This window comes from Phoenix dactylifera, chromosome 3, assembly GCF_009389715.1.
Source record: "Phoenix dactylifera cultivar Barhee BC4 chromosome 3, palm_55x_up_171113_PBpolish2nd_filt_p, whole genome shotgun sequence".
Classification (NCBI taxonomy): domain Eukaryota; kingdom Viridiplantae; phylum Streptophyta; class Magnoliopsida; order Arecales; family Arecaceae; genus Phoenix; species Phoenix dactylifera.
The window spans coordinates 13,003,092-13,018,650 of record NC_052394.1 but is presented as its reverse complement, the minus strand read 5'-3'; the positions used below and the strand labels follow the sequence as shown (position 1 = coordinate 13,018,650).

The 15,559-nt window shown below is 38.5% G+C and overlaps 1 protein-coding gene and 1 long non-coding RNA gene across 2 annotated transcripts; both read left to right on the top strand.

Moving 5' to 3' along the window:
• Positions 1-466: 466 nt before the first annotated feature.
• Positions 467-6,400, top strand: LOC103708026. Its single transcript, XR_604238.4, has 4 exons — positions 467-730; positions 3,971-4,150; positions 5,803-5,892; positions 6,037-6,400. It is a non-coding gene; the product is annotated as an uncharacterized LOC103708026 (long non-coding RNA).
• A 3,619-nt stretch (positions 6,401-10,019) lies between these two features.
• On the top strand, positions 10,020-14,195 carry LOC103708038. The gene is made up of 2 exons (XM_008792791.4): positions 10,020-12,415; positions 13,731-14,195. The coding sequence occupies exons 1-2, from the start codon at positions 10,358-10,360 to the stop codon at positions 14,154-14,156; spliced, it is 2,484 nt and encodes an 827-aa protein (XP_008791013.2). The 5' UTR covers positions 10,020-10,357; the 3' UTR covers positions 14,157-14,195.
• Positions 14,196-15,559: the final 1,364 nt, after the last annotated feature.

Below are 15,559 nucleotides of genomic sequence, written 5' to 3'. Positions count from 1 at the left end.
ATTGAGCTTCAAAAAAATTTAATTATCTGGTTCATTTCTATATTTATATTTATATTTTCAGAATCCGATTAATATCTATATCTATTAAAATAAATATAGTTATAAATTTTTATATTTTATAATAATATAGATATAAATATAAATATATGAGTATCAATGGAAGAAAAAGACGAAGTTGCTGTGGTAGATCCCAAAGCACCTCCCGAGCTGGGTGGGATGGAGAGACCTTCCAGGCTAAGAATGCTTTCCGTAAAGCTAATAGAGCTGCCGACTGGATGGCTAGTTATGTAGCCAGTCATTCCGGTAGTATCCTACCACTCGGAGGTATTTTATTTTTTAATTTTGTTGGGTGTATTCATACTAATTAGGTATAATCCATCCGTAGCGGCAGAAAAAAGAAAAGAAAAGAAAAGAAAAGAAAAGAAGAAGAAGTAGAAGAAGAGAAGAGAGAAGAAAAAAGGAAGGAAAAAAAAAAAAGCACTCCCCGAGGCCACAATTTTCCCGAAGCCAAACGAGCCCCTAGCTCGCTGGCCCAAGCTACCCAAAAATCCCTCCAAATGGTGCTCGGCCTCCTGAGGCCGAGATTCGCGGAAATCTCCCTCGGCCTGGATCTCTACCTTCGGGAATGGGGTTATTGGCTGTAAAGATGGCGGAGCTCTCCGTCATGGCTTCCGCTGCCTTCTCTCCTACGAATTTTTATCAGGAGCAGGTCCTTTATAGGGCTCCCAAGGTGAGGAATGCAATGCATGTTCTTCTGTCCTGGTTTCTTGATATCTCTCGTTCCAAAATTCCTTTTTCTTTAATTATTATGATTCATAATAACTTGGAGTCTTGAGTGTTAATGCTTGGGCCTTTGATTTGTGCAGATTTGTATAGCAATCATTTGATTTTGAAAAGTTGTGTTCTTCTGTTAATTATTTAATTTGATATCCACCAATATAGCATATTTATAAATGTTTGATCAATTGTTCGTGTTAACTTATTCAAGGGTCAAATAGATTTCATTGTTTAATGCTATTTCTCAATACGCGATAAGCATCTAGACGTAATTAGAATGGTCCGGTGAAGTTTGATATGGGTAAAATTTTAAAAAGGTTTGTAATTGTTTTGCCCTAATTGGTGCTATCTCTAATAATATATTTGGATCTTATGCTACATAGAGCCCATTGGAGTTGCTGCATGTTAACACTAATGATATCTGGCCAAGCCGCAAAGCAACGAAAATGTTGCTTCAGATGAAAGTTCTCGTTCCTGAAGTAAAAGTTAGGTTCATGCAGGTTTTGAATCAGAAAATGATAGTTTTTGTAGGATATGGACCAGGATCTGAAGCAAGTGAAGATCTTAGGATCCTTGGATTGAATCTGATCAGTAACCAGATTTTGTTCTCCTAATGCTCGTGACTGTGAAATAGAAAAAATGAATAACTTCTCATACTTGCTGTCCCCAATCCTTTTCTTTTTATTATGTGCCATTTTCTCTGTAGTAGTCATACCTGATTTACAAAGTTAATCAGTTAAAAATGTAGTTGGAAATATACTTGTGAAATCTCGATTAAAAAATCTCAATCTTGAAGTTGCTCCTTTTCTTCCTAATCTTATACATTCACTGTGATGGTACGTAATCCACAAAACCTCAACAGATTGGTAAGAGTAAAGAAACTGTCTTTCAAATCCTAAACTCCTATGGCCGTTAGATCTCACATGACTACAAATCTTCCATGAAATATGCTTGTTGTTGGATCATGTATGAACAGAGCCCACTTTAGGCTTCAACACCAACTGATCTGTTTAACAGACACGCATAAGTCCACATCAAAATTGAACGATCAATTTATAACTTGTTAAACCCTGCTTAAGCAACTGCTCTCTGTCAAACATTTCATATGATACAACTTTCCATATCTAGTGTAGATACAACTAAAGAATCCTGATACACATATATATTTTACCAAGCTTATAGACTTAATTAGTTTGTTTGCTCACTGGCTGATTTAACATATGTCACTGATACGTCAGTTCCAATTCGAGCTTCTGTGAAGGTTTACTTGTGAGTTGTTTTTCGAAATAAGGGAAGGCAGAGCCACCCAATTTATTAAAAGAAATTATGTACAAGAAAGGGTAGAGAATATACAAAATGAGTACATGAAAAAGAAATTGTATGATACTAGAAGAACAAGATATTCAAACAGAAAATAAACCAGTTAAGGAGGAGCAAATAGAAAGGAAGTTTCTCACAAGCAGTCACTTCAGAAGAACCAGATATCAATACCTTCAAAGCCAGAGGTAGTCATAATTTAGCATTCTTAATTTATGACCAGATTTTTACAAAACCAGGTAGGTCTTTCTGGTAGCATAAGAGAGACCAGTCGTTGAGCTGAATCACCTTGAATGCAATAGTTTCCACAGAAGAATTTGATCTCAGAAAAATTCTGGAGTTCCTTTCCTTCCAGCAGCTCCATATGATTGCTGCAATTAACATAAGCAAAGCAGGATACATGTCTTTAGAGAAGTACCACTTTCTCCAATCAACACAAAGTCCCAACAGATTTTCTGGTGGAAGAGGAACATTCAGCTGGGAGCACATGTCCTCCTAAATGCCCGAGGTAAATGGGCACAAGATCAGTAAATGGTCCATAGCTTCTGAATTGCAGCTGCAGAGCACCCAGCCACCCTAGTGCCTGCCCAACTTCCTTTCCAATCTGTCTCTTGTATTATGTTTATTTATTAGAGCGAGCTATAGAAAGCATATGGCCTTTGAAGGAGCTTTGATTTTCTGAACTGGCTAGATCCCATTTGATGCCTCTGGTCATAAGAAAATGGTATAATGAAGCAGTAGAGGAGTCTGAATTATGCAATTTCCAGATCAGTCTGTCAGGAAATGTATTTAAATGAAAACCAGCAAGAAGATTGAGTCATTGCCCCTTTTCTTCTAAATATTCAACAGACAAATAAGTGGAACATTTAAGGTTCCAAGTCCCTATAATGGAGTTGAAAATGTTGGCAACATATCCAGATTTACACCAACCAGAGGCGTATAGGTCAGGGAACACATTTTTAAGAGGAGCATCAGTGATCCACCTGTCTTTCCAAGACATAATATTCATTCCATTTCCAACAATATAACCGGATCTATTCCAAAGGGGAGGAAGTGATTCAATAGTGTGCCTCCATTAATTGGAGCAATTCCTTTTGGGTTTTCAAGAGGATGAGAGCTCGACATTTTTGAAATAAAACCTGACAATATATTTCCTCCAGGGACCAGATTCATTTTTGAGGAAAAGCAAGCCCCAGTTTTCAAGTAGGGCTTGATTGAATGATTTAAGGTCATCGATACCAAGACCCCCTTCTTCCATGAGCAAACAAACTTTGGACCAATTAACCCTGCAAGATATGCCATGTGCAGAATCTGAACCTTTCCACAAAAATGCTGTTCTAATTTTATCAATTCTTTTAATAAACCAAGAAGGAAGCTTGAAGAGGGACATATAGTATGGCGGTGGGGCCGACAGAGCGGAGCTCATCAGAGTGAGCCTGCCCCCGAAGGAAAGAAATTGACCTTTCCAAGCTGATAACTTAGATTCAATTTTGTCTGCCAAGGGCATCCGATCATATCTAGATAGTTTGGAAGCCTTCGAAGAAAGGCCAAGACCAAACTAAATGGACATTCACTTACTGAGCTTACCTATAAATCGGTTTTTCCATAACCATTCCAAAGAGTGCTATAATATTTATCACAAGCCACCTTAATACCAGTCGAAGAGTAGTGTTGCATTCAGTGTTGAACTTTATGTCCTTTATGTTTGCATGAATTTATTTGCATCTTCAGTCTCCACTATGTGGTGATTATTGAATTATAATTTAACAGTTCCATTATAAAATTAATAGTTGGTTTAGCCTTTAATACATTTATCTTGCTCGCATATCTTTTGTCCCTTTTTCCTCTAATGTTGAGTTTATATCTAAAAATGCAGGAGTTTCAAGCTCTGTTGCCGCTACAAAGCAAAAGACCGGATATATGGAGAGCTGTTTCTTTAGAGCTCAGTGCACAAAATCTCGATGAACTGGGGCAATCCATGCATCTTTTTCCAGAGTGCAGTCGGTCTATTAGGCCACCTTCAATGGTTGAAAATCCGTGCTAATTGACGTGCAAGGTTTGCAGCTTATCATAGTTGTGCAGTTATACTTCAGCAGATAGAATCTTAGTTTTGATAATGATGTCTATTGAATGTATGTTCTGATTTAAAATGTAAAATCCTTTTTTTTAATGTTTTTGTGGGACAACATTTTTTTGGCTGTTTAGGATGCACTTTTTATAAATAGAAGTAGCAAATATCAAATTTGTTAGTCATGGATATTATTTTTAATGTTGAAATACTAAATTCAACCAATTACAGACGTAACGGGCTTATTGGTTCTGGTATATCATGATATTATAAGAACCATGCTTTTAGTACATTACCTGTTGTAGCTCCAAGAAGACTAAGAAGGAAGGAAAAACAGCAGTTCTAGAATACTAAGAAGGAAAGAATGCTTAATGTACACATATATAGGAAGTCTTGTAATTGATATATCACACTAGAAATTAAATATTTTTGAAGAAGACCATTGCTATTCAAATTCAAAGCGAGAAATATAAAATGGAGCACAAATAGTAACCAAGCTAAACGTAATAATAACTTGTGAAAGAGCATTAGATTGTTTATTAGCTTCCAAGATTAGGGAGCTAAGAAGTCAGTTTGGTGTTAATTAGACTCTTGCTTTGGTTGGGGGTTTAAAGCGCCTGGGATAATGCTGTTTTGCACAAATAGGCCCAAGTAGGCTCTTAGTGGTTTATTCACTAACCTGACTGCATAAGAGGCATAATGCCTTTGGTGAGTTCATAGAATGTAAAACTACTCGTAAATTTTTCTTGATGCAATTGCAGAGCTGTTTATTTTTTGGGCCCAATTGCTAATTTGATTATGTAACAAGGATATATGTCTAGCAAAATGTTGGAAATTAACTGAACTGTTTTCATGGGTGAAATTTTTATCCCACACTCAATTTCAGCCAGGTTTCCTCCTATCCTCTCAAAAGGAAAATTATAAAAAATAGAAACAGATGTAGGTGCCCTTATGTTACCAAATGTAGGCATGCATGCATTCTCACATGGACGCATCTTGAAGACATAATAATAACAAAAGGGCGAGACAGCGAGCCTCTCACTGAAGAAAGCCTGCCCTGAGATTACCCAATTCTCTGCTGGGATTGCCGGGACAGCAAAAAGGCCAGCGGGGTAACTTTCGGCACTGCCAAGTTGCTGAATACTGTCTTTGGTTTCAAGTTATTCTGGCTTTTGTGGGCGGTAAAGAGATTACGGGATACAATCGTCCATCTCAGTAAGAACTCAAGTAAGCTAAAACTCAAGGAGCGGAATATAGTGGGTAGGTTGAGAGAAGCATGAAGGAGATTCTCTTCAGAGCTGCAGCATTGGTGGCAGTGGCAGTATTCAGATTTTCATGAAAAAAAGGAAACTTCCTATTTTTCTGTCTACTTTCTTCCGATTCCTCTCAATCCCTAGATTGTCAGATAGGTCCAACTTTGTGCTGATTAAAATGGATATCATAAGTGTATTTGTAAAAGATAGGGTGGAACATAATTTTGTAGTCTTGAGGTCTTGTAAAAAGTAAAACCCTTTGTAAATGAAAACTAAGCTGTCCAGGGCTTACTGCTCTCACATTGGTTGTAAAAGAACATTATCCCCAAAATCCTTATTCTTTACCCAATCTGGCCATTGAACTTCAACGGTATCTTCTTCTTGTAGGATAATATTGGACAGGCTCTTTCTTAAATCATCAAGCTTCATCTGGATTTGTCATCGGAGATGCTCACAGTAGCTTATTACGGGCTGCCGGTAATAAAATTCAGACCACTACTTTTCCATTTGCTGAACTTATAGCTGCATGGGAAGGGATGAATTGTGCCATGAATCAGTTTCATGCGATAAAGTTGTGGTTAGAAGGGGATTCACTTACTGTTATCTCATGGATTAATGCAGGCAAAACTTTTAAGCTACAAGGAAATCCTTTCTTAAAAGATGTCCTACAGTGGAAATGGCTACTGTTTGCTTTTGTAAAATCAGACACATTCTACGCCAAGGCAACAGGGCAACCGATTAGGGTGGTGGCAAAGCATGGGATCAGAGCTTCTTCTTGGAAGGACGGTTCCTTTCGAACTTAGTTGTATCTTACCTGCTAATGCTCATGGTGTATGTTACTCTAGAACTTAATTTACATGCTATGCGTCTTACCTAAATCTTTTTTTTTTAAAAAAATCTTAAATCCTAAGTGGGTTCTCGTGATCGAAAACCATGTATAAACTGATTTAATATAATCTTTGTTGGGCTTTCTTACCTCTTGAAATGCTGTAAGGTCTAAACTTCTCTTGGTGTTGGAATTTGCTAAAATTCTCTGAATATCAACCTTATTTTCTTTTTCTTTTTGAACAAATATTGACACATTTGGAGGAGTGGTGTGAAATCATGGATGATGTTAAGAGTGGCCTAGAGGTGGAGAAATTATTGCCTAGCCAACAAAGCAAAGGATGGGAGCCAAAGCCAAAAAAACAAAGCAAAGGATGGGAGGATTCTTTTTTTCCTTTCCAGGAGAGAAACAGTTTCTTTTCTAATAAATAATTGTAAAGATGATATATATTAAGAAAAATGCTGGGAAACCAAAATTATGGTCTTTTGCAGGCTCTAGCCTAAGCATCAATTAGATGCCAAAATGAATGATTTAATAGTATGCACTATGTTTTACTATGATTTGAATCTAGTGAATTTAAAAATATCCATGTTTTAAAATATGTAGATCACGATCAATAAAATAAAAAATTAGTTTTATGTACCATATAATATATTTTAGTGTACTAGTGTAATTGTTACCATTCGTATCTAGTTGATGTATGGGTTAAATACTCCCAAAAATATAAAATTTGGTTTTTTAGGTTTTTTTCTTTCAGTACAAGCATTTTCAATGGTACGGGTTTGCAATTTAATTGATTTATTATGGTTATCAAAATCATTAAATTTTTATCAAAGATTTAACATAAATTAGTTAGCCTATAACATAAATGGTTTTTACCCATGAGCAAAGATTCGAAATAGCGAAAAAGTATAAAAAGTATCTCAAAAGTTTAACTAGAATTTAACAATTAAAAACTAGAAAAGTTTTAAAATGTATTGATATAATTTTATATAAAAAATCATATTTGAGAGAGCATATCATTGACTAATAGTAAAAGAACAAGCAACACCACCACCAACATCAAATAACATCAATGGAATTATCTAATACCGAACAACTTTCTGAGCTAATCCATATTTTTTAAGATTATTAAGAGAACCATATGGTCGAGAAAGGAATTTTTAATTATTCAAGAAATTCTCGATATTTTTGAAAATGCTGTATTTTGCGCAAATGAAAAATTGCTTATCGAACTCTGCAATTAGGTCGGCAAAAAGATTTGACACCTCTCAAGAGACTAAGTCTTGGGTTTTCATAGTTGGTAGAAACACATACATTATATTGCGGCATGAACTCTGATCATAATCATGCTAAGGATTATGTTTGGATGCCCTAACAACCTATGATGGACAATTACATCTAAGCTGAGGTCCTCAATCATCATATCTCTAAACAAAGCATGCACATTTGCTGAACAGCATTGGGTCTGAGTCAAGCTCATAAAAATCCTAAGGCCATTACTGTGCAACTCTGCTTGCTTAATGGAACAACTAACTGCTTTGTTATCCTTCTTCTTGTTTCTTTCCCGGTTACATTACTTAAAAGTGGGAAGAAGAAGTATGATAGACAAGTTGTGCATTGCTACACTCAAAAGAAACAAGGGATTTCTTTCTCCAAAGATTCTCGTCCTTACTTCTAAAATAATCCACCCCATGGATCCCCTCGCAAGAAACACGCGTCTCCAAAACAGACCACACATTGCTGGGCCCTACGCAGTGCTTTTTTTTTTTTTTTTTTCATAAATACCCTTCTAAAAATTTAATTTTGTTTGAATACCCTTTAAAAAATTATTTTTATTTCTGTATTCCCAGAAAATACTGTTTTTGCACAAATCTTCCTAATATAATGGTTCTTCTAACACCATTAATAAAAACTATATTTATTTTAATTAAAAATAAAATAAAATTTTCAAATTACTTTTGTATCTCCCATCTCGGTCGTCTTATAAAATGTTTCTTTTTTCACATCTACCGATTAAAAGTATTTTAATTATTTTAATTTGAAATCATTAATTTTTTAACGGCGTTAGATAGCATGAGTACCTATGCAAAAACAAGAATAAAAAAAAGAGTAGAACAACAAAACAAGTGTTTGACGAGGATATATATTGCAAATATAAATTTTGAAAGGGTATTCATGCAAAATTTGATATTTAGGAGGGTATTCATACAAAAAACAATCTAAAAAAAAAGTTTATGATAAAGTGAACAAGTATTATGTTTTACATGTGTCTATGACTTGGCACCAAATGTTTTTTCCTTGAACAAAATTAATAAATTTTGATCATGGATTTCTAAAGTTAAAGACTAAATAATTTCACGTCATTTGCCATGCAAAGTTTACTTATATGCACGCATGTTTTGGTTTAGGTTTTACCTTGGTACATAATAAAAGTATCTAATTGAACCATAAAGATCATACTATTCGATAATTTTATATATCATTGATTTTATTTATTTATTTATTTATTTTTATATGATGCGAATCAAGAATAATTATCATCAAGCTTTTTGTTTTTTATTAATATGATATATGGGAGAACTTTCTTTTATAAACCAATGATGAAGTGATCCTAGAATGGCAGTACAGATGAACCACCAAACAACTGATTAAGTTCCAAAAATCCGAACCTAGTGATCGGATGCATCCCATTGCTTGCAGTGGCATTGTCTCACAAGGAGAAAGCAGCAATTATCTGAACGCAGCTTCTTGTCAATTGTTATAACCAGCTGTTGTATAGATAGATGACTAGGATTATGTAATCTTCTTTGACCAAAATTAATCAGTGCCAACCTACTTGTTTAATAATCTACTTGGAATGTCAGTGCTAAATCTACCAAAATAAATTGTCTATAGACTAGACAAACTTTTCCCAGTACTCAAGACTGGTCCCTTAACCTCTTTCTGATCCTTTGTAAAGATAAGACAACAAGAAGCAAGACCCACCTGAATTATTGTCAAAGGATAAGGGAGTCCCACCAAACCAAGGTTTCTGGCGTCCAAGACCTTGCATACCTTACTGTTATAACAAAAGATTGCAACCATTACTTGTCCTGCTGATTTGCTACTAATCATAGAATAAAAACAGAATTGATTAACCTAAAGTGAAGGTTTCAAATTAAAATATATTACTTTAGTTATGAGAAGATCAAATAATGGCCTTTGTATTCACCATATGAAAGGGCCTTCAAAAATATTCAGAGAAAATAACGAAAAAAAAGATAAAAAAGAAACAGCCAAAAGGAAGAAGAGCAAAGCCTCCAAGAAAGGACAAGGTTATGCAAGAAAACTGGGAGGAAAAGATCCGGTGGGTAGCTTTCACGCGATAGAAGAATGCATCTTCGTTCACACATGAATCCACCATTGGATCACGCAATAATCGCTCTGAGATCCATACAGATGAATAAATCAAAAGATATGTACAGACCAATGTGTTTTAGAAATTGCGAGCGAAAAATGCCACAAGTTTCGAATTGGCAGTATAGCCTTCGAGGCCAAGTTTGCATTTAGATAGACCAACAGAATCGTAAATTAGATGGTCTCGAATGTGGTTAGTCACTTCGAAAATATTTTATAAATAAAAAAAATTACTCAAAATGCTCTATAATTAATTTTTTTTAATTTTTTAAATATATTATAATTAGAATTATATGAACCATCCGTTTTAGCCCGGCGTCGTGCTCCCCAAGCGACCACCTCCCCCTCCTTTCCCCCCAAGTTGTTTCGAATTTTCCTTCACATCATCACCTGGTTGGCTGTACTCCACCGTCCCTTTCTTTCCGGCCGGCAATCTCATCCTTCCAAACCACCCCATCCTCTCGGGCGTCCGTCCCCTTGCCTTCTGGAGCAGCTCTGCCACAACTTCCAACTGAATGCCACGCAAAGTCCGCCACCTTTCGCCCCCGTCATCTTACTACTCCCTTACAAGCATCAAACTAAACCTCCTCCTATATCATCACAAAACCCCTCCTTCTATCTGCCTCCAAACCGATAACAACCCATCCACAGCTCCTGCAATTAACCTCGCATTTTTCTTCTCCTGATCCTTTACTCGTCATAAGCTATAGCAAGGCCATGGAAGAGTCGAAGGACGCCGAGCCGAGCGCGCGGGTGCAAATCGTCGAGCAGTCCGATGGATTCGGCATCGTGATTGGCGACAGCCATGGCTCCAGCTTTTTTGGGCCTCAGAGAGCGATAAGCGACCTGCGGAGCATCAACAGCGACGATGCTGCCGGCCCCTCCGGAAGGAGGCATGGCGACGACGCCCCTGAGAAGAAGCTGACGCTCTTCGCCCTCCGCCTCGCCGTTCTTGAGAAGGCTGCCAGTGGCCTCGGCGCGTTGGGATTCATCTGGGCCACCGTCGTCCTCCTCGGCGGCTTCGCCATCACTCTGGAACGGAAGGACTTCTGGTGCATCACCGTCATCCTCCTTATCGAAGGCACCCGGATATTCAGCAGGAGCCACGAGCTCGAGTGGCAGCATCAGGCCACCTGGTCCCTCGCCCAGGCCGGCCGGTCCAGCTTCCGCGCCATCAAGTCCAGCTCCCAACTCTTCTTCCATGCGCTCCTGACCATCTTCCGGCCGTTCCCGATCGAAAGCGGGAGAATCGCCGGCGACGTAGGAAAAGTCAGCGAGGCCCCGAGGCGAGGCGTTGCGGCGCGGCGGACATGGCATACCTCCGACGTCCCCCTCCTCCCCTATGCCGGCTGGGTCTTCCTCTCCCGCAATGTCAGCCGACTTCTCTACTGGCTTCAGCTCGTGTCGGCCTCGTCGTGCGTCTCGCTGTCGCTAATGCGCCTCGTCGAGCAGGACTATGGAGTGGTACAGGTCGATGACACCGACAACAAGAAGAACCGGCGGTCGGCGTTGAATATTTTCTACGGCCTGGCCCTCGCCGAGGCTCTGTTTTTCCTTGCTGAAAGGGCCTACTTGGAGTGGAAGGTCAGCTACTGCCGACTGCTCGACCAAGTGAGCATGGAGTGCCACCTCGGTGCCTACGGCATGGTGTCGATCAAGAGGTTCTTCTACGATGCCTACTCGAAATGCATCAACGGCAGCATCTTCGATGGGCTCAAGATGGACCTGATCACCTTTGCTGAGGAGCTCCTCGCCTCGAGCTCCCGTGACGAGCAGCTCATCGGGGCACGCATCCTGCTCAAATTCTCGACCAGCCGCCGGTTCGCCGATGCCGCACTCCGCAAGATTGGGACATCCACCCTGGTCATCGAGAGGCTGATTGAGATGCTGAATTGGAAGAATTCAGCTGAGGAGGAGCTCAGGCAGTCGGCTGCGGTCCTTGTCTCGAAGCTTGCTGGGAAGAAGCAGAATGCGCTCCGGGTCGCAGGGATTCCAGGTGCCATGGAGTCCATCTCGTCATTGTTGTACACCGGACTACGTTGCTCCGATGAGGCTGGCCACCGATGCTTTGTTGCCAACCGACCAAACTGCGAAACCTCAGTCTTCAATCTATTGGGTCTGCTGATCCTTAAGAAGCTCGCAAATGATCATGACAATTGCGGGAAGATCGGGCACACTAGAGGCCTGCTAGCTAAGATCATAGACTTCACCGGTGGCGGCAGGAGGCTGGGAAGAAAGGAGGGGGTATCGGAGTCTCAAATTGAAGCAGTGAAGCGGTCGTTGCAGGTGGTGAAAATGCTGGCAAGCACACCTGGGAGCACTGGCAGGGCACTTCGTCATGAGATATCAGAGATAGTTTTCACAGTGAGCAACATCAGAGAAATCTTGCAGTATGGAGAGAACCACATCATGCTTCAGAAGTTGGGAATTGAGATTCTAACAAGCCTGGCGATGGACGAGGAGGCGAGGGAGAGAATTGGGGGCACCGGAGGAATAGTCAAGGAACTGCTGAGGATCTTCTTCAGGACTGGCTTTACTGAGGAGCAGAATTCTGTGAAGGTTGAGGCAGGGGAGGCGCTGGCGATGTTGGCATTGGAGAACAAGCAGAATTGCGACAGGATTCTGAAGGAGGCTGGTGTCATGGAGAGGCTCGTGAGCTCTTTAAGCGACCCGGTGCTTCGGATTCATTCGTCGAGGATTCTAAGGAACTTGTGCAGCTACGCTGGGACCGAATGCTTCTTCCAGCTGAGAGGAGTCACTGCAGGCACTACCATGGTAAGCTCCTCTCCAGAGCAGCTCTAGTTTGTGGTTCTTTTATTGAACTGAATGCTCTAGCCTTTTGTTCACTTATAGTCGAGTGATAGTTAGAATGAGAAAGAAGGCTAGTCTAGCAGGCACAAACAAAGCAGCACATGCCTCCCACCTATATGGAAATCTTGAACCATAACAGAGAGACTTGGAAACTTGGTTTTATCGATAACAACTATTCATCAAGGCTCAGGCCAGATGAATACTTAGTTTTAGAAATAATGTTCCATGGGTAGATAGACTAAGGTGCATTGCTTTTTTGATATTCTCTTTGTTAAGGTGAAGAAAAGAGAATGAAATATGGAGCAGCAGCTTAGTGTAGCCAGTTCACTTCCTGCCTAGTATCCTCCTCCTTTTTGTTAATAATGCTCTTATCCCTCTTCAGTCTATAGAGAAGTAGAGAACTCTTCAAATGGAATTCAGCTTAGAGAGTAGCACCTGCATATCATTACAATTTAAGAATTAACGCCTAGGTTAGGTGTGCAATGAGTGGAAAGATGCCCATCTGATTTCATACACTCAAGAAAACAACTCCTCTTTTATAAGACAAAAAACAAATTTGTATACACCTCGCTCTTTCTGCTGTTCCATTGTTTCAAAACCTGAAAATTCTTGACATATCTTACTGAAAAAAAAATCCGAAATGGACAAAAGAAAGGAAAACTTAGATAACCATTGATGAGTTCTATTTCAGTTTACTCCTGGAATTGATAATAGCTCCATTTCAATAATCACTTAGTAGATATGTTTTTAGCAAAATACTATTTTTATACACTTCTAGTGCTATCCTGTTCTGATAATTTCTTTTATAATTTTTTTTCTTTTATTATTCCCTCTGAAAAAGGAAAACAGCCAAACGTCCAAGAAAATACCAAGAAATGCTTTGAATATAATATGAATGGGTTCTATTTTCATGACAAGATAATAATGCTCTATAATTCAAATGATCATAGATGATAGTGCCATTTGTTTGAACACTTAGTGATTTATAACGAACATATTATTTATGTGCTGATTGTAGATTAACAGGTTGAGAAAAGATGTAACTTTTTTCATCATTAATTTTCATCTTATTTTTAATCTTATTCTCAAGTAATTTTATATATTATCTTCTAGACATCATAATTTCATAAAGATAGGGTAAAGGGATGAGGATGGTTCAGTTAGTGTCTCCTAGCATGTTCTAAGTTGAATACATACAGAGTTCTGTAGTTTTCCTTCAGATTTATGTATCAAGCAAATGCCTCATTTAAGCCCTTTTTTTTTCCTTCCGTTCTTGTAGGTGCTGAAAGTGATTTTGGTGGAAGGGATGGAATTACTGGAGGTATCTCTTGGTCTTGCAGTAGAAATCATCAAACTCATGAGTCCTGAAGAATATAATGTGGAACTTGCCAAGGCTGGCATTAAGGAGACAGAGTTCCCAGAGAAGCTAGTGCAGATATTGAACAAGTATAACTACCCTTCGATTAAGGTCCCGAGAATAAGGAGGTTCGTAATTGAGCTAGCAATATGGATGATGAAATCTGATGGAAGGTATATCAGAATGTTTAGAGATTTAGGCATGGAGAAGGAGCTTAAGCATGTCTTGGAAACCACATCAGAGCTTGAATGCTTCAATGTTTTCTCTGGGAGCGTGGGACTGAGCAGACATAACACAGCCCTCTGCTCTCTTGTAAACATTGCATTAGAGATGATGGGCACAAAATGAAGCCACATACGCCCATGTCTTCACTCCTCTTATATATAAACCATGCAGTTGAAAATTGTTTTCTATGAGCATTGTATGACATATTCTTTCATTCATTATATCAATGAAGAGTAATCATCTTGTTGCACCGGAAGGAAAAATGGTGAGCAGCTTGTAAATTTTCAAACATATTATAATTTATTAAAGAAATACTTAAAGATTTTCTAATACTTCATAAGCTAGTAGAAAACCAAGCATATGCAATGCACGTCCATAAATTTTTTTGGTGAATGAAGTTAATATTGTTTCCAAGTTTTTAAAGAACAAAGTAATGGTGTATTTCAGAGCATATTTGCATATTATACTCTACCCTTTGGGAGCAGGGAATGGCTCTGAATCTAGTTTGGGATTGAGGGGCGCGGGTTTATAATTAAATACGAATTTGGCCTATAGATGAATGAAAGCTGCATTCAGAACTAAGGATGATGAATGGTTTGCATCTAGAACTTTTATTAGAGTTATGACTCAAATGATTTGTCCTTTCACAGGCCAATTCCTTGTTTATTTTGATGACAGCCTCATTTTTTATAGCAAAACAAAGGAAGAACACATTAATTCTTCATGTTCAACAAGTATATACACTTCTTGGACAAGAAAACCCTATACTAATCAAAAGAAGTGTTCTTTTTGTGCATTTGAATTATTTTTCTGGTCTTCTAATATCATCTAGGGAATTGTAGCTGACTTTGAGAAAGTGAGAGCTATTAAAAATGGCCAGAACCTCAAAACATACATGAAGTTAGGAGATTTCACAGCTTAAGTACTCTTTATAGGAGGTTTATTGAACACTTTATTATCATTATGGCTCCCACAACAAATTGCACGAGAAAAGGAGAATTTACATGGTCATAAAATATAGCTAAGGCATTTGTAGAAATAAAAGAAAGAATGACACAAGCCTTTGTCTTACAACTAGCTGACTTTTTGAAGATTTTTAACGTAGCTTGCGATGCTTCAGGCATCAGGTAGGAATATTTGGCGTATTAATTAAGTCAAGAAGCCTAATTTATTGCTTATTTTAGTGATAGGCCGGACAAAGAATTTTATGCCGTTGTGCAGGAATTGAGAAACTGAAGACATTATCTCCTATCTAGAATATGTGTCTAGTATTTAGACCACCAGGCCCTTAGATATTTGAATTCTTAAAAAAAATTAGGTCTTTGGGATAATAAACGAGTTGATTTTATCCACTAATAACCTTTATTCTTGAGCATTTCTCAGGTATGGAGAATAAAGCTGTTGATGCGCTTGGCAGAGTTGTAGCCATCTTGCATACTGCTCACCGTAGGGTGGTTGGATTTGAGCATAAAGATGAGTTTATTTCTTGTTAGAAGTTTAAAGAAATTAACAAGTCATCTACAAGC

Excerpts from the sequence above, each read along its gene's own strand:
- LOC103708038 (XM_008792791.4), top strand. The coding sequence starts at position 10,358 with ATGGAAGAGTCGAAGGACGCCGAGCCGAGCGCGCGGGTGCAAATCGTC. Across the intron at positions 12,416-13,730 it reads TCACTGCAGGCACTACCATG|GTGCTGAAAGTGATTTTGGT; the intron begins GTAAGCTCCTCT and ends CCGTTCTTGTAG.